The 23,796-nt window shown below is 49.3% G+C and overlaps 1 protein-coding gene across 2 annotated transcripts in view; it reads right to left on the bottom strand.

The window, feature by feature from the left end:
* LOC148541989 (WASH complex subunit 2-like) overlaps nt 1-23,796 on the bottom strand; it is a 78,547-nt gene that overhangs the window by 19,219 nt on the left and 35,532 nt on the right. For both annotated transcript variants that reach the window (XM_088475751.1, XM_088475752.1), the window contains exons 18-22: nt 22,474-22,596; nt 14,981-15,135; nt 6,607-6,715; nt 6,151-6,297; nt 373-543 (exon numbers count right to left, since the gene is read on the bottom strand). In XM_088475751.1, the coding sequence (XP_088331877.1) occupies nt 373-543; nt 6,151-6,297; nt 6,607-6,715; nt 14,981-15,135; nt 22,474-22,596 (705 nt within the window). The remainder of the gene's footprint in view (nt 1-372; nt 544-6,150; nt 6,298-6,606; nt 6,716-14,980; nt 15,136-22,473; nt 22,597-23,796) is intronic.

Genomic DNA, 23,796 nt, shown 5'->3' with positions numbered 1-23,796 from the left:
TTAACTGGGATAGTGAATGGAGCTCACTCCCTGGCAGGTCCAGCTGTTCTGCAGAGTAGTGGACGGAAACCCCCTTCCTGCACTGCTCAGCTTCCTCCCAAAAAGTTGGACTGTCCGACAAAATCAGGATGGTTGGGAGGTATGCTTAAAATCAGGGGTTGCGTTGTGGGAGGAGCTTCAGTCATAAAGTGATAGTTTAAGTGCCAGATTCTTTTGTGTGCCTTCCAGTAACTCGTGGGGTGTAGTGTCCCCCAGATTGGATGAGAAAAAAACTAAAAAAATTTACATAGCCGATGTAAAATGCTTTCCTTTTATAAACTACCTTTCCACCAGCACACATGCAGACATGACCAATCTCTGTCACGCACTTACCTCTACAGAATCCTTTGGTGTAATTTTAGTTGGAAACTGATCTTCCATATTGTTTTCTTCATCCCCAAAGAGACTCAGAACATTTTTACTCTTGGTCTTTGTGTGTTTAACAGCTAGTGGAGAGGCTGCAAATAGGTCATCAACTGGTTCTTGCAGAGAAACTGGTTTGATCTATTTAGTGAAAGGGAGAAACACAAAATTCTTTAAAATTTTAAAATAGATCAAAGTGCTCAGTGACTTATTAAACCTCAATAGTTCCTGGTACAAAAGGCCTGAACGTACACATTCGACATAAAATAGCTAAGGACTGTACAAGATATGAAGATGACTGGCCATGCTTCCTAATTAGAATACTCTGCTCCTAATTTCTAATATGGGGGTCCCACCCTTTAAGGGGATATTGTACAGTAGATAGAAAAAAGTGGCGCTAAGTACTGTCTCTGCTTGTTCCTTTCTTTCAGTGACCAATCGTACAGGGAAATAGTATTGCTGAAATAACAAAAGATATCTAAAAAGAGTAACTCTCTTAAAAATATACTTTTATTCAAGTAAAACATGAATTGACATACACTGATATAATTCTATCTATGTTAAAAAGTAACCATATATAGCACTATTTGTAAGACACCAAGTTTATACAGAATATGTAACATATATATAAATACACAATGTAGCTAATAAAGAATAAGAGGATTTTTGGGTACTTACCATTGAATCCTTTTCTCTGAATCAGCTGGGGGACACTGGACCATGGGGTTGTAACTGGGACTGCAAGGAGCTGGCACTTAATTAACTCTATAACTTTAACTCTAAGCTCCTCCCCTCTGCAAACCCATGACTCCAGTACAACTTCAAAAGTGCCTGGTAAGGAGAAGCAGTAGCCCAGTGAAACTGTTATGATCAAACATAAAAACAGAACCACTGGGACCAACCGGTGAAAAAAAAACAAAAAAAAACCCCACACAAAACACAACTGAGCGTGAGGGAGGGAACGCAGTATCCCCCAGCATGATTCAGAGAAAAGGATTCAACGGTAAGTACCCAAAAATCCTCTTTTCTCTATCATCGAAGCTGGGGGACCATGGGACGTTCAACAGCCGCCCCCAGGGGAGGGAACGCTCAGGCCGCCTGACCGGAGAACTGTACGCCTAAAGTGGGCGTCACCGGAGGCAAAAACAGAACACTTGTAAAACTGAGCAAAAGTGTGGACAGAGGACCAAGTAGCTGCGCGACAGACCTGTTCGACCGAGGCTCCATGGTGCGCTGCCCCTTGAGGTCGCCACTGCCCTTGTAGAATGAGCCGCCACCCTGGCAGGCATTTGGTATGATTTACCGCCGGCCGCAAATCCAGGCAGCGGCAGCCCGACAGTAGGAGGAAATCCCGGTCGTCCTAAAGGTAAGTATAAACTAACCTAATTCTACCCCCTAACCCTTAGGGGTGCCTAACCCTAACCTCCCCCCCCTGTGCCTAACTCTAATCCCTCCAAGTGCCTAAACCTAACCCCCCCTTCCCCACCGCCTAAACCCAAGTCCCCCGGGGGGGTGCCTAACCCTAACTAACCCCCCCTTCCCCTAACCTCCCGGGAGGGTGCCTAACCCCAAGTCTCCCCGGGAGCCCTAAACTTATCCCTTCCCCCCTGCAGCTGTCAGCGCTCGGCATCCCTTCGATCGGGATGCCAGGTGCTGGTCTCCCGGCGTCGGTAAAATGACAGGCGTCTGGATTTAGACGCCCGTCATTTAACCCTCGACGGGATTAAGTAGTCGGAAAACCAGCGGTCAGCATTGCGTCCACCGGCTTCCCGAACGTATTTCCCTGGCAGATGCCGGTTGCCCTGCATCAGAATAGGCCCGAGAAATGACTGATAGGATCCAACATGCGATGGTATGCTTCGTAGTAGGCCAACCACGTTTCTGAGTGTCGTAGAGAACCAGTAGGGAATCCATACGACGGAGGGCCAAAGTCCTGATCCACAGGGCCCGGACGACGTCCAACAGAGCCAGATCTTCCCGGTCCCGGGAAATCACCGATGGGCCCAACACAGAAAATACAACGTCCTGGTTTAAGTAGAAAGCCGAAACAACCTTCGGTTGGAACGAAGGTACTGTTCGGAGCACTGCCCGATCATCATGAAAAGTAGGAACGGCGGTTTGCAAGACAAAGCTCCCAACTCAGAGACTCGCCGCACTGAGGCAATGGACATAAGGATAACCAACTTCCAGAAAGTCCACCGAGTCCAAAGGCTCAAAAGGAGCCTGCTTCAGGAGCGGAAAGGACCAGGTTCAGATCCCATGGAGCCACCGGCGGCTGAAATGGAGGTTGAACCCGCAACACTCGGGCCAGACGCCGCTGAAAATAAATTGACAGAGCCGAAATCTGAACCTTTAAGGAGTGAAGCCGCAAGCCGGCTTCCAGACTTCCCTGAAGGAAAGCCAAAAACCTTGGCAGTCGAAACGGGGATGTGTGAACCTCGACGTTCACACCACAAGATATAGGTCTTCCAGGCCCTGTGATAGTTGTGTGCCGAAACCGGTTTCCGCGCCCGCAACATAGTACAGACTACAGAAGGGGAAAAACCCTTAGCCTTTAAGAGTTCGGTCTCAAAAGCCAGGCAGTTAAAGCTAACCGAGGAAGGTCCTCGTGCTAAAATGGACCCTGCAGGAGCAGATCCGGCCGCTGCGGAAAACGCCAACCTGGACCCACGGCCAGCTTGAGAACGGTGGCGTACCACGACCTGTGTGGCCAGTTCGGAGCCACAAGGATCACTGGAACGTGTGGCTCCCTGATCCGCCGGAGTATCCGGGGTAACATGGGAATCAGAGGAAAGAGATATGCCAGCCGAAACCGCCACGGAACGGTCATGGCATCCACTGCGAAGGCCAGTGGGTCCCTGGACCTCGCACAAAAATTGGGGCACCTTGCAGTTGTGCCAAGATGCCATCAGGTCCACCTCCAGAAGACCCCACCTCCGCTCAAACAGCTGGAAGACCTCCGGATGCAGAGACCACTCCCCCGGGCAGGAAGGTGATTCTGCTGAGGAAGTCCACCTCCCAATTCTCCATTCTTGGATTAAACACTGCAGAGAGTGCCAGAACAAAGTCCTCTGTCCAAGTGAGAATGAGGGCCACCTCCGCCATTGCTGCCGCACTCTTGGTGCTGCCCTGATGATTCACATACGCCACAGCTGTGACATTGCCCGACTGGATTCGCACCGGTCTGCCAGCCAGGAACAACTGTGCTTCCAACAGAGCCAGATAGATGGCCTGGAGCTTCAGCACATTGATCGGCAGGGCAGTTTCCGATGAAGACGACCCTGAAAATGACTGTTCAACGTCACAGCTTCCCAACCGAAGAGACTTGCGTCTGTGGTCACAATTACCTACAGATGTGTCCTTATACATCTTTGCTGCAGTCACGCTAATAAGCTCTTCACGGCGTGCCAGGTCCCATGAGACTCTGCTAGCGGATTTTCTTGCAGAAAATGTGTCTAAGTAACACACCGGCAGACTGCGCTGATTATTAGAAATGTGACACTTGTATATCTGTGTGCAGCTGAATCTCTGAATCTGTATACGAAGTGCTACAATGTAGCGGCTGCAGCTTTTTTCATTCCAAGTTCCGTTGTGGTTCATATACAGACTCAGTCACACACAGATATACAAGTGTCGCATATCAAATTAATCAGCACTGTCTGCATCACATTGCAACTTAGACATATTTTCGGCACAAAAAGAAATGCTCAACGCTAGCAGAGTAGCACAGGATCTGGCGGCTCACTCACGCTAGGCAAGTCACACTGCGTGGCGTATTGAGGCTAGGAGTATGAGGACACATCTGTATTGTGTTAATCATTTAACACACCTGTGCTCCAGATAGATGATCTGGAAAACATTCACTGTTTGGTTCCATGAGGACCGGGTATGAGAAACACTGCTCTAGGTGAAACACATGTGAATGGTAGTGGTGACTGAGAAGTCAATAGCTCATCAAGGGCTGGCTTCTATTCTATTTTTTATCTTCACTTCTGTACACTGCTATAGTGACAAAAATGTATAGCAATTTCAACTTTTAATTTTGGAAACTGACTGCTTGAGTAGAACAGAAATGGCTTATTAGTAGCTATTTTAGAACAAAATTGTACCCACCTTATAAAAATGACACAAAAGGAAACCTTACCACCACCTAACGTTCACTTGCTGTGATGCTTCCACAGATATGGCTATTTCTGTAATCCAAAAGCCCCAGTCTGGTAGCACAAATACAGCTTGTGAAATAAGATGGCCACAAGCTGTACCTGCTGTAAAGGGGCCTCCCAGCGTTGTGCGCGCAGTGAAGGGGCCTGCTAGCGGAGTGTGTGGGGGCGCCCAGCGGTGTGCGCGCAGTGAAGGGGCCTGCTAGCGGAGTGTGTGGGGGCGCCCAGCGGTGTGCGCGCAGAGAAGGGGTCTGCTAGCGGAGTGTGCCCGCGGTGAAGGGGCCGCCCAGCCGTGTGCCCGCGGTGAAGGGGCCGCCCAGCCGTGTGCCCGCGGTGAAGGGGCCGCCCAGCCGTGTGCCCGCGGTGAAGGGGCCGCCCAGCCGTGTGCCCGCGGTGAAGGGGCCGCCCAGCCGTGTGCCCGCGGTGAAGGGGCCGCCCAGCCGTGTGCCCGCGGTGAAGGGGCCGCCCAGCCGTGTGCCCGCGGTGAAGGGGCCGCCCAGCCGTGTGCCCGCGGTGAAGGGGCCGCCCAGCCGTGTGCCCGCGGTGAAGGGGCCGCCCAGCCGTGTGCGCACAGTGAAGGGGCCGCCCAGCCGTGTGCCCGCGGTGAAGGGGCCGCCCAGCCGTGTGCCCGCGGTGAAGGGGCCGCCCAGCCGTGTGCGCACAGTGAAGGGGCCGCCCAGCCGTGTGCGCACAGTGAAGGAGTCCTTCAAGATGTGCCGAGTAGGAGCACAACTGAACTTGTTTTGCAGTTCAGTAATGAGATTTAATTTAGTGGCGCAAGATTACTGTAATAAGCTAAAAAGAGGGTGGAGAGGGCGCATTTCCACTGGTGTTCACTGCCATGACCGGCCATTGCTAGACAATTCCCATGCATAGTGCACTGTTTAAAATTATATAAACAGATAATATATATACTACTCATCATTTTAATGTACAGCTACACTAGCTTGTACGTAAAAAGGATTTTATAAACATTACCATCCTTCTCACACAGAGTCCTGGAAGCTGCTACAGATGTGTCCTCCTATTTCTAGCCTCAATACGCTACGCAGCGCAAGATGCCTGGCATGAGTGAGCCGCCAGGTCCTGTGCAACTTTGCCAGCATCGGATGTCTCTTTTTACTGCAAATGTATCTTAGTCGCAAATCAATGTGACTAGGACACTTCTATATCTGTGCGCGACTCAGTGTGTAAACGGTACTTGGCGTGGGAAATAGCCGCATCCGCTGAATCACAGCACTTCGTATACAGATTCAGAGACTTGGTCGGACACATATACAAGTGTCACATATCAAATTAATCAGCACAGTCCTGGTGCGTTCTAGATTTTATTTTCCACATTTAACACTGAGGCAGAGGGAGAAGTGTGAACGGGCCAATTACAAGCCTCAGTCACTCAGCCACAACTGACGATTGGTGCTCCCTGACCCCCCCCCTTCTCTACACTTGTTTTCAGCCAGGTCTGTAGGAAAGGAGGGACCCATGGAGACACTGCGGGCTTTGGCTAGGGGAACTCTTTTACATAGGTGGTAATGCAGCTTTAGTTACCAGTATATTTAGGTTTTGCACAGTACTGTTTGTACTTTACCGTATTTTCTTTTTTAGGAACAGCAGGTGGAGATTTATCCTGTGAGGCATGTACTGGTGCTTTACTCTCAGGTTTTGAATTTCCATCATCAAACAAGGACACATTTTCGTTTTCTACTTTAGTAGGAACGGATGTATTTGATGGATTCTATTGCAAGAAAGTAAATAGATTCTATACTAAGATCGGCAATGTTTAAAAATATAATATAATTTCACAACATAGCACCAATCAAAACAATTATAAATTAGTAATACATAACCGGCCACAATACGCCATACTTGCCCTGTAACCACAGTGGGCATAGTGTCAAACCTGATCACTCAGTATGTGATAAGCGATAGACTGTATAAATCAAGTCCAGTTCTATTGCTGAGCCCAATAACATTACACCAATCTAGGCACTTCATTAGCTGAAGGTGTTATATAAAATTCCCATTATCCCCCTGTGACACTTACCAAAGGCTGACCCACTGATGGAGTTGGGGTTACTCCTGACGCAAAGAAAGGTTCTTCACCGTTTACATCTTCCTCAAACAATAGAGAAACTCGATGATGCTTCTTCGGACTGGAAACAGAATATAAAATGTTACTTAAACCATACTTTACCCAGGTGTGGTAAATTTGCATTATTTGAAATGGACAACCAATACCATAATGCTGGATTACATTTTTATTTTCTCCATTTTTAAAATGGACACCCCTTATTAACATTCGCATGCCAATGATTGTTCGCTCCATTGGCAAGATTAGTTCAAATCTATTCGTAGCCTTAATTTCAGAATAAGGACTCAAAAGTTACAGATTTCATGTGGCAAAAAATAGGATTTTTGGTCAATTTACGGTTGAATCCTTTTCTCTCACGCAGGCTGGGAACACTGCGATCCCTCCCTCACATTCAGTAGTGCGAAGGTTTTGGTTATTGACCATCTTTTTCCTACTGGATTGTTTGTTCTAACAGTTTCACGGGGTTCCTGCTACTCCTCTCCGGACTCTTTTAAAGAAGTACTGGAATTTTGGGATTGCAGGGGGGAGGAGTTTAGGATTTAAAGGTACAGTTACATTAAGTGCCAGCTCCAGCCCCAACCTACAATCCCATCGTCCAGTGTTCTCCAGTCTGCTTAAGAGAAAAGGATTCAATGGAAAGTTGCCCAAACATCCTATTTTCTCTTGAAGCAAAGCCGGGGAACACTGGACAATGGGACGTGCAAAAGCCCAGGGCCGGATTAAAGGGGGGGCGACAGGGGCGATCGTCCCTGGGCCCCCACACCTGAAGGGCCCCCACACCTCAAGGGGTTAAAGTGAACCGGAGGAGACTGAACCAGTTCCACCTCCTCCGGCCAACCTAACCCCGGGGCCACAGGGAGGCACCATTTGCCAGACAACCGCTGATTATAACCAGCAGGCGCCCGGCTCACTCCCCGCCGCGGCAGCCGGAGCCGGAGACTGGACTGGAGGGCTCCAGGCTCCGATGCACTATGGGAGAGACGTCAACGTCTCTCCCATGGTGCAGAGCAGCAGCCGAGCATTACTACTGGGGGCATTACTCGGGGAGGGGGAGCATTACTACTGGGGGCATTTATACAGAGGGTACTACTACAGGGGGTATAACTACTGGGGCCACTACCACAGGGGCCATGACTACTGGGGGCACAACTACAGGGGTATTACTACTGAGGGTATTTAGACAGGGGGCATTACTATTGGGCACACACAGGGGGCATGACTACTGGGGGCATTACTATTGGAGGCACAACTACATTGGTATTACTACTGGGGGTATTTATACAGAGGGCATTACTATTTGGGACACTACCACAGGGGGCATTACTACTTGGAGCATAACTACTGGGGGCACTACTAATGGGAGAATTGCATAGGGGGCACTACTATTGGGTGCACTGCATAAAAGGGCACCACTACTGTGGGTACTAACACTACTGAGGTTCCCATTGCGCATACCCCCAATTTATCACATTTAATAAGGGCCCCCACATGTTTGTTGCCCAGGGGCCCCCACAGACCTTAATCCGGCCCTGCAAAAGCCGCTCCCAGGGGAGGGAACGCTCAGGCTGCCTGACTGGAGAACTGTATGCCCAAAGTGGGTGCCGTCAGAGGCAAAAAACCTGAAACCGCGAAACAAAAAATTTTTGCAAAAAAAGTAGCTACCTACAAGGACTGCATGGCAGCCCATCCAAAACATTCCATACTCCTCAGGTACTTAAAAAAAAGCACTGTAATTGTGCGACTGCAGGGGGGAGGAGCTTAGGATTTAAAGTAACAGCTACTTTAAGTGCCAGCTCCAGTCACAACCTACAATCCCCATTGTCCAGTGTTCTCCAGCCTTGCTGCAAGAGAAAATATGAGATATGGTAAGAACTTACCTTGGGGTATAGGTGTGACGTCAGTCATCGGGCACCATAGAGTTAAGCTTTCAGCCTCCCAGGATGCACTAGGGTCCCCCTCCTATATCCCGCCCCCGAGCCAAGGCACCTCAGTTAGTTACCAAGCCATAGGCCGGAGGAGGAGAAGCAAGAGAGAGAAAGAAGATCTGGATACACACAAGAATCACACTCTCACCAGAGGGAGACGGAAAAACCGGTGACCAGAACAAAGCCCATCTGCAGCACAGGTGCGACAGGGCGGGAGTCCTGTGGAACCCTATGGACTTCGTAGAAACAGAGATAACAAAGGTAAGTTCTTACCATATCTCATATTTTCTACTTCAGGGTCCATAGGGTATCCACAGGATACCTTGGGGATGTCCCAAAGCAGTATCCTTTAAGGGTGGGGACGCTCCTGTGCTGAAAGGAGAATCCGCCGCCCGAAGGAAGCATCCTGAGAGGCGAAGGTGTCAAACCTGTAATACCTCACGAAGGTATGGACAGAGGACCACGTAGCAGCCTTGCAGATCTGGACTGCAGAGGCACCACGTCGAGCTGCCCACGAAGGACCCACAGACCTAGTGGAATGAGCCTTCAAAGAAGGAGGAACAGGCAGACTTTCAAGAAGATAAGCTTCAGAAATAGCCATACGGATCCAGGCTGCCAAAGTTTGCTTTGAAGCAGGCCAACCCTTTTTACGGAAGCCATAGAGGACAAACAAGGCGTCCGACTTCCTAAACGAAGAAGTGCAGTCAACATAAGTCCTTAAGGCCCGCACAACATCCAAAGTGGCCTCACCCACTGAAAGACCAGGTGAGTTAAAGGCCGGAACAACAATTTCCTCGTTAACATGAAACTGGGAAACAACTTTGGGAAGAAATTCAGGCCGAGTGCGGAGCACTGCCCTGTTCCCATGAAAAATCAAGAAAGTGGGTCTACAAGAGAGAGCCCCTAAATCAGAAACACGTCTGGCCGAAGCTATGGCCAGAAGGAAAACAGTCTTAGCTGTTAGCCCAATGGTTCAAACGGCGGTCCCTGGAGAGCCCTCAGGACCACAGCCAAATCCCAAGGTGCCACAGGTGGAACAAAGGGCGGCTGAATGCGGAGAACACCTTGCATAAAGGTGCGCACATCCGGGATTGTAGCAATCCTACGGTGAAACCAGACAGACAGGGCCGAAACCTGTACCTTCAAAGAGGCAAGGCGAAGCCCATGATCTAGTCCCACTTGTAGGAAGGCAAGTATCCTAGACAGACGAAACTCCCGCAGTGCATAACCTCTCGGTCGACACCATTGGAAGAACGTATGCCACACGCGATGGTATATCCTCACGGACGACAGTTTCCGAGCTCGCAACATGGTACGCACCACAGAGCTGGAAAACCCCCTGGACCCCAACATGGCTGTCTCAACAGCCACGCCGTCAAAGACAGCCGAGCCAGGTCCGGGTGAAGACAAGGACCCTGCGATAGAAGGTCTGGTCGTAGCGGCAACCGCAGAGGACTGTCCACGGACAGACCCTGAAGGACTGAGAACCAGTGCCGTCTGGGCCACGCGGGAGCTATCAACAGGAGCGTCCCTCCTTCCTGTTTGAATTTCCGAATTACCCGTGGAAGAAGGGAAACCGGAGGAAACAGGTATGCGAACCGGAACGTCCACTGGACGGACAGAGCATCCACCAGAGACGCCTCTTCGTCTCTTGTGCGAGACCCGTACACCGGCAACTTGTTGTTGTGCCGGGACGCCATGAGGTCGATCTCTGGAAGACCCCACCTGTCCACCAGCAGTTGAAAAACGTCCGGGTGCAGGGACCATTCCCCCGGCCGTCCTGGCGACTTAGAAAGTCCGCCTCCCAATTTAGCATTCCCGGGATGAAGACCGCTGATATGGCCGGAAGATTGCGCTCCGCCCATACCAGGATCCGAGACACCTCTACGAGAGCCGCCCGACTTCGGGTTCCTCCTTGCCTGTTTATGTAGGCCACGGTGGTAGCGTTGTCCGACTGGACCTGCACCGGACGACCCTGGAGAACCCGATGTGCCTGCTGGAGAGCATTGAAGACCACACGGAGTTCCAAGATATTTATTGGAAGTGCCGCTTCTGCCGGTGTCCACCTGCCCTGGAACAAGTGTGGACCCGAAACTGCTCCCCAGCCCCGAAGACTGGCGTCCGTAGTCAACAGGACCCAATTTGGTACCCAGAACGGACGTCCCTTGCTGAGATGGGTCGTCTGCAACCACCAGGCAAGGGACAGGCGAACCTCCGGGGTGAGCACTATCGTCTGGGACTTCAGAGACTGAGGCAGCCCGTTCCACTTGGACAGGATCAGGTGCTGCAGAGGTCTGGAGTGAAACTGGGCATATTCCACCATGTCGAACACCGACACCATGGAACCCAGTAACCTCATCGCCGAGTGTAGAGACACCCGGCGGCTATGCAGACAACTGCGCACCCTCGACTGTAAAGCAGAGATCTTTTCCTCCGTCACAAAGATCCTTTGCTGTCCCGAGTCCAATAAGGTTCCGAGGTGCAGAATCCGCCGAGACGGGATTAGAGTGGACTTCTGCCAGTTGATTAACCAGCCGTGCCGTTGCAGCAGCGCAATGGCCAGGTCCAAGTGGCGTAGAAGGAGCTCTGGAGATCCTGCCACTAATAACAGGTCGTCCAAGTACGTCAACACGCGGACTCCCTGCAGCCGCAGAGAAGCCGCCATGACCGCCATCACCTTGGTGAACACACGCGGTGCTGTCGCCAGGCCAAAAGGTAACGCCCGAAACTGAAAATGGTCGCTGCGGATTGCAAACCTGAGGAACTGTTGATGGCGCAAAAGAATAGGGACATGCAGGTAAGCGTCCTGTATGTCCAATGACACCATGTAGTCCCCAGGTTCCAGCGCCAGAATGATGGACCGTAGGGTCTCCATCCGAAACTTCGGCACCCGCAAAGACTTGTTGAGAGCCTTGAGGTTGAGAATCGGACGATACGACCCATTGGGTTTCTGCACAAAAAAAAGATTTGAATAGAAACCCTGGCCCCTCTGGGAGAATGGAACAGGCACTATAACTCCAGCCTGGAGCATAGTGTGCAAGACCTTCCACAGCTCCGTGGCCTTGTTCCGGTCTGATGGTAGACCCGTGGTGAAGAATCGAGCCGGGGGTCTGTGCCGGAACGAGAGGGCGTACCCATGGGAGACCACCTCGAGAACCCAAGTGTCTATCGTGGTGACCGACCAACACCGGGCGAACTGCAGCAGGCGGCCTCCCACTTTGGGATCCCCCAACGGGAGGCCCGGACCGTCAGGCCGCAGGCTTGTCATCAGGCTTAGGGGCCGGACGTCTGATACTCCATGCCTGCTTCCGGGGCTTGGCCGATTTTTTGGGACCAGCCTGTCGGGGAAAAGACTGTGGTTTGGGCCTGCCCTGGGCCCTATAAGACCGAAAGGACGATGGTCCTGAACCAGAAGGAGCCGCGGCCGACAGGAGACATGCCGATTTGGCTGCCGCCAGCGTGGCCACAATCTTGTCCAGATCTGGACCGAAGAGAACTTCTCCGTTAAAGGGCAACGCCTCCAAACCCTTTTTGGAGTCAGCGTCCGCCTTCCAGGATCGCAACCACAAGGTGCGACGAGCAGCCACCGCTGCTGAAGAAATTCGAGACACCAGTGTACTAATGTCTAAGGCCGCCTCGTTGATATAAGTGGCCGAATCACGGAGATTGCCTCCAATGAATCCGCCCAGCGCTCCATCGCTCTGGCAACCCAGCAAATGGCCATAGCCGGCCGCCCTGCCCCCCCCCCCGCAAGGGAATAAGCGGACTTCAGGCAGATCTCCACCTTGCGGTCCGTAGCATCCTTAAGGGAGGACATGGAAGGCATTGGCAATGTGGCACTACGAACAAGACGTGTCACATGAGAATCCACCTGTGAAGGGGATCCCACTTAGCAAAATAATTATCCGCAAACGTATAAGCCACTGCCAGGCGCCTCTGCGGCTGGTATCGCTTGCCAGGCTGTTTCCACGCCTCCTCTAAATGGTCCATTAACTGACCCGAAAGAGGAAAGACTGTGGCGTCACCCTTCACATCCTTAAAAAAGGCATACTTGGAATTAGCAGCTGGGGGAACTTCGTCCTCAATCACCAAGGCTGTGCGGACTGCCCGGATAAGTCCAGGAATATATACCTTGGACCTAGCGTCAGCGTCCTTAGTATGGAGAGGTTCCCGATCGTAAGGATCCAGAATCTCCCCATCATCAGACGTCCTTTCGTCATCCTCATAAGGAGCCGACAGAGACGCCACAGGCCGTTTATGTGGCCGCATCACAGTCTCCCCCTGCAACACATCCGACAAGTGCTGTACAGAACTCGTCAGGGAGTTAACCCACGCCGGCTCCTGAGAAACCGGGAAAGGGGAAATAGGGAGACTGCAGGGTACCACCAATTGTCTTGGGAAACCCTGCATGGGTGACGACACCACTGACTGCTGGGACAAACCCATCTGTGTAAACGCGGGCTGCGGAGCTAACTGGCCCACTAAGGTTGTAAGCGCCTGAGCGAAACAAGCCCAGGGCGGCTCCTGTACCGGTGCTGTAACCGTAATAGGCCGCGCCATCGACAAACACTGCCGGCAGATGCCCTCCGCGCTACCCTCCCCCTCCGCTAAAGGTACTTTACATGTAGCACACTGTAGCCGGAGAGGAAAATCACTTTCAGACATGATGGTACTAAGTATGTGACCCCTCTCACCAATTGTATTTTAAAGAGGTGAGAGACCACCCTGTAGCACCACACCGCAAGGGCTTAGCAGAAAGAACAGGGACAGTAATAAAGCTGACAGTCAGAATAGAAGATACAGGCAGGAGCGCTAGCACAGTCCCATACAATGCAAAGAAAATCAATTCCTGCACTAACCAGCGCTGATCGCTCAACTTTGCAGACACAGGGTCTGGTAGGACACAGCGCTGCATACACAGACCTGACCACAAGCGGAGGAGAGGTATGCGGGGGGACCCAGACCAAGAGGCTTCCTTCCAGGGATCCAGCAGCGTTCACCATGCGTTCAGGAAGATGGCCGCCGAGGAGCAGAGAGGAGGCTGGCCTGGGGGAGGAGCGCTGCCACAGGGCCAGTCGGCAGTGTGCAGAGAGGGCTGTGTGCAGCGGGGAGGCGCCGGCTGTGAGACAGGGAAGGCGCGCTCCCCTGGCATGCATTTAACCCCTGGGACGCCGCAGCGCTACCGCTCTGCTGCGGTCCGCTGTCCCAGGGGGGTAGTGGAAGCGCAGGTTCTTACCTGGCTCCACGCTGCAGCCAGTCCCCAGGGAGCCCCCTGCCTGGGGACTCTGGACCATGTAACAGCGGGGACCCACCGTGGGACCCCGCTGCTTACCTTGCTGTCCCCCTTGAATCCGGCCATGGTCCGGAACATCTGGGGTCACCGCTAGCTGTGACCCCAGATGCTCACCAGCATCCCCGGATCGGTACCGGCGTTCTGGGTGTAGGGAAGACAGCATGGACGTCAGGACTGACTGTCCATGCTGTACAACCAGATGTGCAGCCACAGCTGCATGAAGAAAAGCTTCAGGGGCTCTTCTTAGCCCCCACTCCAACAGGTGCACCCGACTCCGGCCGGGCACCAAACTAAACTGAGGTGCCTTGGCTCGGGGGCGGGGTATAGGAGCGGGACCCTAGTGCATCCTGGGAGGCTGAAAGCTTAACTCTATGGTGCCCGATGACTGACGTCACACCTATACCCCAAGGTATCCTGTGGATACCCTATGGACCCTGAACTGGAAACAGGTGTTTCTAGAAAATGCTGGTGCGCACTGAAACCCTATAGGGTAATGATAAAAAAAAATAACTTCAGTTTTGACTGGGGTTTGGCTTTCACAACACTCAGCAGGCCCCCCTATATACTGCATGTGCCCATCACTGTCTACTGCATGTTTCTGCAGATAATAGGATATTGATGCCCAACACTTTACCAGCCTGAAAAGAGAGAGGAGAGTACAGGCCTGTGTGCCTTGCTCCTGCTGACATGGTCATTTGTCAGACAAGTGGTGTGTTATTCACTGAGGGAGCATGTAGGAACCAGCAAGATGTGCAGGATGTCAAGGGACCTGCTGAGCGATATTATCCCCAAAACAGTAATGATCCTCTACGGCTGCTGTCAGTCAAGTGATCAAAACCACACAAGGGGGCTTATGTAATAGGATGCGACTTGCAGCTGCTGCGAGAACTCTTGCGAGTCTTCCTGTATTTTTAAAGCGCCAATCATTTTAAAGGTAAAACCAGCATGGTGGCTGTAAGTCGCACCCTATTACATAAGCCCCCAAGACTTCACAGGAGAAAGGAAAAAAAACACAACACTTAATAGTTCCATTGATAATTCCATCAAAGTTTGTTGCACATGTTCCTCCTACTGTTTTGATTATGTAGTAAAAGAACTAAAGCTTTACCTGTCTTTTGTAATTGCAAAAAGGTCATCGTCGCCATTTCTAAATAAGCCGGATTTCTTCTCACTCCTTTCCTCCTTGTTGGGCTTAGGCGGAATAGCTGCAACTTTCTTACTTTTCTCAACTGGTTTTATGTTGTTAGAAACATTGATAAGATCCTGCAGGATGGAAAGGACACAAAATAACACTCTGGAATTCGCTTAGGCACTGTGTTGCGTTCCCAGTTGCAGCTGAAGTTTAGATCAATGGCTGGTCTTAAGTTTTTCACCACAAAAAAAGAAAACAGGATTTTGGTACTTACCGATAAATCCCTTTCTCCGATTCCACAGGGGACACTGGAGTTCAAGACAGTGGGGTATAGATGGTGGTAGAGCAGAGCCTGGCACTTTAAATAATTCTGAAGTGTGACTGGCTCCTCCCCCTCTATGCCCCATCAGCCCCAGTTTTAAGAACTGAGCCCGAGAGGAGACGGTAGACAACAGGAAAATGAGGAGAAGGAGAAGACCACAGAACGGAACAATACCGACTGAAGGAGAACAGAGGAACCCACTGCAGGGAACACATGCAGTCACACAACTAGATAAGGACCCAACAAAACGGCAGGAACGCAGCGCTGGGCGGGCGTCCAGTGTCCCCTGTGGAATCAGAGAAAGGGATTTATCGGTAAGTACCAAAATCCTGTTTTCTCCTTCATCCACTAGGGGACACTGGAGTTCAAGACAGTGGGGACGTCCCAAAGCCAACCTCCCGGGTGGGAAGCGCGGAGAACTTGCCGACCTTTCGGCCAACCGAAACAGGGACAGCCCAAGACTGGAGGCATGTCGTAGAGCCAGGAGACAATCAGAGCTCCTTGCTGAACAGTCACAGACATTCCACAACTTACAGCGTAAATTCAATGGAATACGGCTAGAGAGTAGTCGCAGATGAGAAGCATCAGAACACCGTAAGCTCAGCCAAAAACAGACCAAGCAAGACCGCTGGGAGCAGAAAACCCCAACTAGAATCCATAGAATGGCAGTAACATGAGAACAAAACTCGAGAAAACCGTACCAGCGACAACTACAGGAAGCTGCAACAGTCTCAGACAGCAGAATCCCAGCACTGCGGGACATCAATCATAAAGATAAAAGTATAATGATACCAATATACAGAGACAGAGCTGAACCTGTCCACAGACTCCTAACAAAGCAAACAAGGAGGCAAGAGTCACGACCTAACAGTCGCCCTGAACTATTCTCGAGGTCCAACTACTAAAGGGTTGGTAACCAGTGGAAGGTTTAGACCATAGAAGTTGTCAACGAGTGGCGATCCCACTGGGCATGAGGCGGATACGAGAGGATTGAGACTACAATTCCTTCCAGTGGGTCAGACGGCAGTACCACCCCTCCTGTCAAACAGCAGACAACTTCCTACATGATGGTAGAGTGTAATCAGTACCAACTACTGGCCTGAATATAGTATGAAAACACCCAGGATACCCTTAGCAGAAAAAGAGCACGGATGCCACCTCCACCCAGGGAGAGTTACCAATATAGGGAAGTATCCCATCCACAAGGCTAAAGCACTAGGACAACTATGAAGGTACCCTTCAGGTACCGGTCAGTGTGCTGAATTTATCAACATATACTGAACAGGAAACAAACCAGGTAGCCTGTATGGAACATAGAGACTGTCACACTTTAGATGCGCTTCAGTCCATAAACCCAACAGATTCCAGTAGAATAGAGTCACAAATCTCAATGTTAAAACTATGCACCTACACACCAGGAAAGCTCTAAAGTGTACAGCCAACTGAGTTAAAAGAACTGAAGGCTGCTAGGACAGCAGCTAGGGTGCGTAAGAGAGAATAACAGCTATGTCAGGATGCATCTTCCGAGGCATTAGTGGGGTAAGCCCGCTTACCTGTGAGCGACCAGAAGCCCTCTGGACGCTATGTAGAATGTCACTGACCTTATTCATCTCACAGCAACCCACCACGTCAGGTACAGAGAGTAGCCTCAGTGGGCAAAGATCAATGCTCTACAGCACGGACTTCAGTCTGGAGATGCTGCAGAAGAAAATACTGTAGAAACTAGCAAATTGTTAGTGGAGACAAGAAGGCCGTACAACAGGACACTATACCTGAGCCTGTTCCATTAGGGATATGTATCCATATAGAGATTACACATACCCCAAAAACGGTCTGCTAGTGTATCCTTACATTAACACTTATAATGGTGAAGTGTGTATTACGCCCACAATCTGATACAACCCAGGCCAGACCCTGCCTATATCGGCGGGTGGCCCTAGGCCTCATGTAATTTAACTAAATAAGCCATGAGGATGGAATAGATCCTGGATTCTCTATGTACTGATAGGAAATGTACCCAAGGGACCTTCAGATACCCATTTTATTGAGATATGCGACAAGACAATAATATAAAGTACCAGAATCGATACTGGGAAAGGTACCTGTACATAGACATAGAATGCGTTAATTATCCCAAGTAAGAAGAGATATATATATATATATATATATGTAGTGATAACGCCAGTCAGGGCCAAAAACAGATTTCTCCAATTATTAGGAAAATTCATACAAGGAATGGGAATATATCAGTATATATACACATACACACACATAAACATAGCTGCATGAAAAGGCAAACTCTTTGAAAGGAAGAGTTAGTACCGACATAGTAAGCCACTTGTCAAACTCCTGCACCAGGAGATCAGCACGCTACATACATATACATATATATATACACACACACATATATCCCGCACCAGGAGATCAGCATGCTATATCTATACATACACACACTGCATTCCTAGTGTCTTACAAGTTGGTTACTAGAGTGTAGTCATAATTAATAGGTCCCCCAAATGGACGCCGTAGATATAGACTGATGGAAACAGGACTATAACCCGAGGCGGGTGTAAGTACATATCCTTATATACATGTGTGGACATACAGGAAGGCCCCAGGACATGTATAGAGTCCATACTAGAAGCAATGCCGTAGGAGCCTGTGACTATCCTATGTAAGCTGCAGAACATGACTCTAGTCTAGTCTATAGAGCCACCATATAATATGTATGGATATAACAGACAGCTTCTGGTAAACCCTGGCAGCTTTCCAGACGTCGAATAATATGTACCTTAATGATTGTGGAAGTATAGGCATACCTACACATATCCATAATTATATACATATACACACACACACCACCCAATCCCTAGGGAGAGATGGTGTAAGCGGAGTTATAGAACAAACTACCGGATCAGGAGAGTCCAGCCTCTCATCGCAGCATCCTCTTTAAATATGCTAGGCATCAGACATAAAACTGAGAACAACACATCCTACCCCTGCTTTAATGGTAAGGATAAGAAGCAATATATATATATATATAAATACATACATACATAAATCCCCACATGCCTACGCGTACCTACATACAAGATTAGTAGGTGACGATATAATTTGAAAAATATAACATAGGCAATAGTTAGAGCCATGGAAGGAACTGAGCCCCAGGTCTTAACGCAGGGTTTAGTATAAAATACAAGTATATACATACATGTGGCTTACCTCCACGCAGGGAGACTGCTCATGTGCCGCGCGTGGCCGTCATTCTGCTACGGCGTTGGGGCAGGAAATGTTGGCAACGTACTATCCCAGACTGATTGCGATCCTGGGACCCTTCCGTTACCGGTGTACTCGCCTTATCAGGTGTGCCCTTCTGGCTCCAGGTGATGGAAATCAAAAGATGACCTCAGTGATGCGAGACAGCAACGCCAACCACTACAACGGCCATATGTTACTACTTCGTGTTGTGTGTGCTGCCGAAGGGAATAAATAAGATATAAATCCATATAGATGCACAGATGCATACCTTCTAAGGTAAGCACCGAAGGCTGTTGAGATTTAACATATGTGCAGCCACATATATGCATGAGAAGAGTACGGCTCATTCTTAAGGTGAGCCAATGTGAGGCATAAGCCTGGGGATGGGACGCACCCTTGTGCTAACCTTGAGTTAAAGATATGCAATAACCATAATTTCTGGCAGCAGCCAGAACAGTGGCCCCGACTATGCATACTATACACATTTAGGCAGAGTGATCTCTGGCAGCTATAGATGCAAGAAACACACTGCATTATTCTGTTACACATCAAGCATATTTGCCCCAGATGTTCAATGTAATAAGCCTGCCGCACCTGGTATACCCAGGCGGTCTCCCATCCAAGTACTAACCAGGCCTGGCGCTGCTTAGCGTCCAAGATCAGACGAGATTGGGCGTGTGGCCGTAGGCGCTGATAGATATGTGGTGGGCAAAGTGGCATGGACACAACCTCTATATTAGGCTGTGGCATGTTCCTCCCTGTGCGTCATTTTTTTTTATTTTTTATATATATAACATTAAACCAGTACACTGCCCAGTTCCGTAGGGGAACTACCGACGTGCAATATAACAGAGATGAGGCAGAGCCAGAATCTATATAAAGTCTGCAGGTTAAATTACAAACTCCACAGTTGTGCCATTAAACCTAATAAGACCAGGTGCTGTAGGTTTAAGTTAAGAAAAAAACGGGAGAGGCCATATGCAAGCACAGGGAGAACATACAAACTCCAAACAGCTAGGGCCGTACTGGGAATAAAACCCACAACCCTGTTAAGGGTTGCACCCCCCACACAACTCCAGAGTGAGGATGCAGGAGATGCTGGCAATAAGCCCCGGCTCCTTTTAAGGCAGGTGCATATGCTATTTTATAATACTCGCTGGTTGTAATGGCGGCATCTGTGCACGCCAGCATGGACTAGACTCCGCCCCTTATCAATAAGCGGGCGGGGCGCAAACAATGGCTGGTATAGCAGGCATAATGCGAGTGGGGGAGCGGGAATGTAATAGCCCGCGCCGGTGCGTCTTCATACAGGCACCGGCGCCGCAACCAGCAGCAGAGCGCTGTGAATAACAGCCTCGCTCTCCGGCGGCTGTGTGCAGAAGCCAGTGCAAGTGCTTCTACCAGCACCAGGGCGGCAGGGAACAGCCGCGCTGAGCAGCTCCCTAAGCCCCGCCATACGGCCAATTGTAGCCAGCGCCGGTGCAATCTTCATACAAGCACCGGCGCCGCAACCAGCAGCAGAGCGCTGTGAATAACAGCCTCACTCTCCGGCGGCTGTGTGCAGAAGCCAGCGCCAGTGCTCCTACAAGCATCAGCGCGGCAGGGAACAGCCGCGCTGCTGCGCAATGTAGACTCCCTTATGGGAGTAGCGGGACGCGGCAGGCTCCCTCCCCATGGGGATAGAGCAGAGGGAGGATTCGGCTCTCGTGAGAGCAGCAGACAAACAGAGCGCTGTCAGCTCTATTAAGTCAGACAGCGCTCAGTCGTGCAGGGATATCAGGGCTCGCTGCTAGGCAGCAACATTACAGACTGTCTGAACAGTCTCCCTGTACATGTATCCGCGCTCTATGCGCGGTAGCTCCGCCCCTTGTAATAACGCTAGCGGCGTTATAACAGGATTCCAGGAGGGGTTATACTACAGTGTATACCACATGAGCCTGGGAGGGGGCAGAGGGGCCGCAGATTAAACTCTGTTCCCCATAAGGGGAACAGAGCTATACTTACCACTGCTGGCATCAGGGCTGCGGCTAGGCATTCGGAAGCACGGACACAGCCTCTATATTAAGCTGTGGCGTGTCCTCCCTGAGCTACTGCCAGGGTGCCTGGGACTCCGACACGCACTCTTTTTTAGTGGTGGCGGGTCTCCTGATGCCTCCATGTAGCAGGCTGACAGACGCAGTACTCTGTCAGCCTGTCCTCAATGCTTTGTGAAAGCTAGAAATTAAAATAAAGTTGAAATAAAAGAAAAAATACTAAGTGTGGGCTGGAGCTCAGCCCTATGTGACCGGCTCTCTCGGGCACATTCTAAAAACTGGGGCTGATGGGGCATAGAGGGGGAGGAGCCAGTCACACTTCAGAATTATTTAAAGTGCCAGGCTCTGCTCTACCACCGTCTATACCCCACTGTCTTGAACTCCAGTGTCCCCTAGTGGATGAAGGAGAAAAACCCATTAACACAATCTATACACCTCATGTATATACTGTATGTGCGAGTTTGTTTAATGTGGACAATGTCATGATATGCCTTACAGTAGTGACACGAGACAAAGTGTTTTTATTTGAGAATTTGCTTATAAATAGGATATACACACTCACTGTGATAAACTGGGGTAACTTAGCTCGGTAGCTGCTCAGTGGTGCTGTATCTAGGTGCATAATAAGGGTCCACATGCAACTTCCAGGGTAAATGAAACAAATTCTGTTTTACTGTCAGCATATAGAAACAAAATAATAAATGCCAAAGCCCCCATGCAGGGCACTACCTCACTTCTTGGCCCCTCTCTATAATGGTCAGCTAGTCTGCACACATAATAGAGTCTCAGTCTTTATAGTCCTTTCTCTCAGAGGTTGAGACACTGGGCTCCTGGCCTGGCTTGCTTGCCACAACTTCACAAAACACAGTCAGATTTTGTAGTCCTCCCTGTCACCTACAGGTCTGGACACGGCCTCCAGTCATCCCACTAGTCTGGCTTAGCACACGGGCTCTATAGCTGCCACAGTCCCACTTGGACTCTCCACAGGCAGCCTGACTGGCTTCCACAACCCCACCTGGGCTGTATACACATTTGTCTGCCTCAGTCTTTCTTGGACTGACTGCAATGGGCAGCCATTAGGTGTGGTCACACCTCCTTTTTCTAACCTGTGCATGCGGATCCCTCCAGCCCTACACAGAATCCATGGCTCACTATCGCCACCTAGCTTCATCTTGCCAAAACACACAGAAACACACATTTTTAGAGATATAAAAAGAATCAGACACACAACAGACACTAAGCAGAACTTGAGCATTGGTGCTGTGGAATTCACATCAATATAAAAGATCTGTCCTGCTACTTCTTTGCCGGCGTTACGACATGCATTCCGCGGCAAGTCGCAAGTCATGCTTCTTCTAATGGGTGCGAACCATGGAAATGCATGGTGCGAATGATGCCATAGCCTGGAGTACTGCATCGCTGCAATGCCAGCGCACGTTTGCCTCATCGGCGGCAAAGATGTAGCAGGACACCTCTGTACTGATCACAGGATAAAGTACAGGCTGCTATATAAGCAGGCCAGATTCCCCCTCCCCATTGTCCCCTGTAATCTGGCTGCTGTCACTAAGGTTTTGGAAAGCTTACTATATGACCATAGCTACGAGTTAAGAGATAGAGGCTGAAAAAGGCAATTCATTTAGAAGCAATAAACAGAAGACTTAAAGGTCTTTTCCCTAAATATCAATATCAGGCTAAATGTAATCATTTTACAGTGTGCCTCATTTGATAACTGAATTATGTCAGATGTTAGAGATTTTTCTGAATACAAAACATGCTTTGAAGCTGACTCCAATAGATCACCACCTGTTGCCTCTGCATTGGAGACTGCACCCATCTAATACCCCAATAAATATTACCTCCTCGTCACTGCTACATTGGGCTGATTTTTGAGATTTTGCTGCTGCAGGTGTTACAGACTGCTGAACTGATTTTGCAGAAGTAGGCAATGGCTTCTTCTCGGGTACAACGCCAAATAAATCCTAAAAAATAGTAAGTTGGATAATTGCCCTGAATTTTATGCAGGGAAACTTTACCCACATATTGCTTATTTTACAGAAAAGAAAACTAACACGGCTGCTTTGTTTTAAGCATCATTAATATCTTCATTAACTGAAAAAATTGCTAGAATGACTTTCTATTACAATACCAGCTCTAGGCTGGGCTAGCTAGCATTCAGAGAAACATGAAGGTAGGAGTCTCACAACCAAAATAAAACTAGGGGTCAGAAGAAGCTCTATGGCGCATGGTGCCTCCTACCCAATTTTAGCCAGTTCCCGAGCAAGGCAGGCAAGCTGGCATTCTTTTCAGTCAACTTGCTGTAACGAACACCAAAAACAGGTGGCGCTATAAACAAATTCATACCATAACATCAAAAACGTTTAATGAAAAATAAGAATAATGGTATTAACTCCCGGGAGCACAATAAATAAAAAAACACAATAATAATTACATGAGTGGTAAATACAATATTAATCCATATAGCTATATAGAACTTAAAGTATAAAAATAAAACAGAAACAGCTCTGTCCAAGTCAATTGACAATCACTCATTAACTACTGTTAATTGACTTGGACTGAGGTGTTTGTGTGTTTTCATTCTGTATTTAGATACTGTACAACTATATGGATTAATATTGTATGTACCTCAAGTAATTATTAGTGTTTTTTTATATTGTCTCCCGGGAATTGTTATTAATAACATTATTATAATTTTTCAGTAAATGTTTTTCATGTATGATATTGTGGTTTGAGGTTATGTTTATAGCACCACCTGTCTTTTGGTGTTTGTTTACTGTTAGAGGACTGGCATTCCTCTCTAATGCAGATGTTAAACTTATATTACAGCTTTTGTGGACTTTTTACTGAGTGGTGGCAGAATTAATCTTTGTTTGTGAACTTGAAGTTGGGTAGTTATTTTTAGTATAAATGATTTAAAAAAAAACATAAAAAAAAGTTGTAAAAATGACCAACTGCCCACATAACATAACATAACGTAACGTAACATAACATGTTTTACCTCTAATGGTGGGTACACACTGGGCGATATTACTGAGCGACTGCACGATTACGACATCGTAATCGTGCAGTCGCTCAGTAATCGTGCACAAATCGTGCACTTTTATGTCGGAAACGACCAGTGATGCACACTCCCGCTGGTCGTTTCCGACATTGTCCATCGC

This window comes from Taudactylus pleione, unplaced genomic scaffold, assembly GCF_031769625.1.
Source record: "Taudactylus pleione unplaced genomic scaffold, aTauple2 ptg000016l, whole genome shotgun sequence".
Taxonomy (NCBI): domain Eukaryota; kingdom Metazoa; phylum Chordata; class Amphibia; order Anura; family Myobatrachidae; genus Taudactylus; species Taudactylus pleione.
The sequence above is the reverse complement of the archived record's forward strand: the minus strand, read 5'-3'. Positions and strand labels throughout refer to the sequence as shown.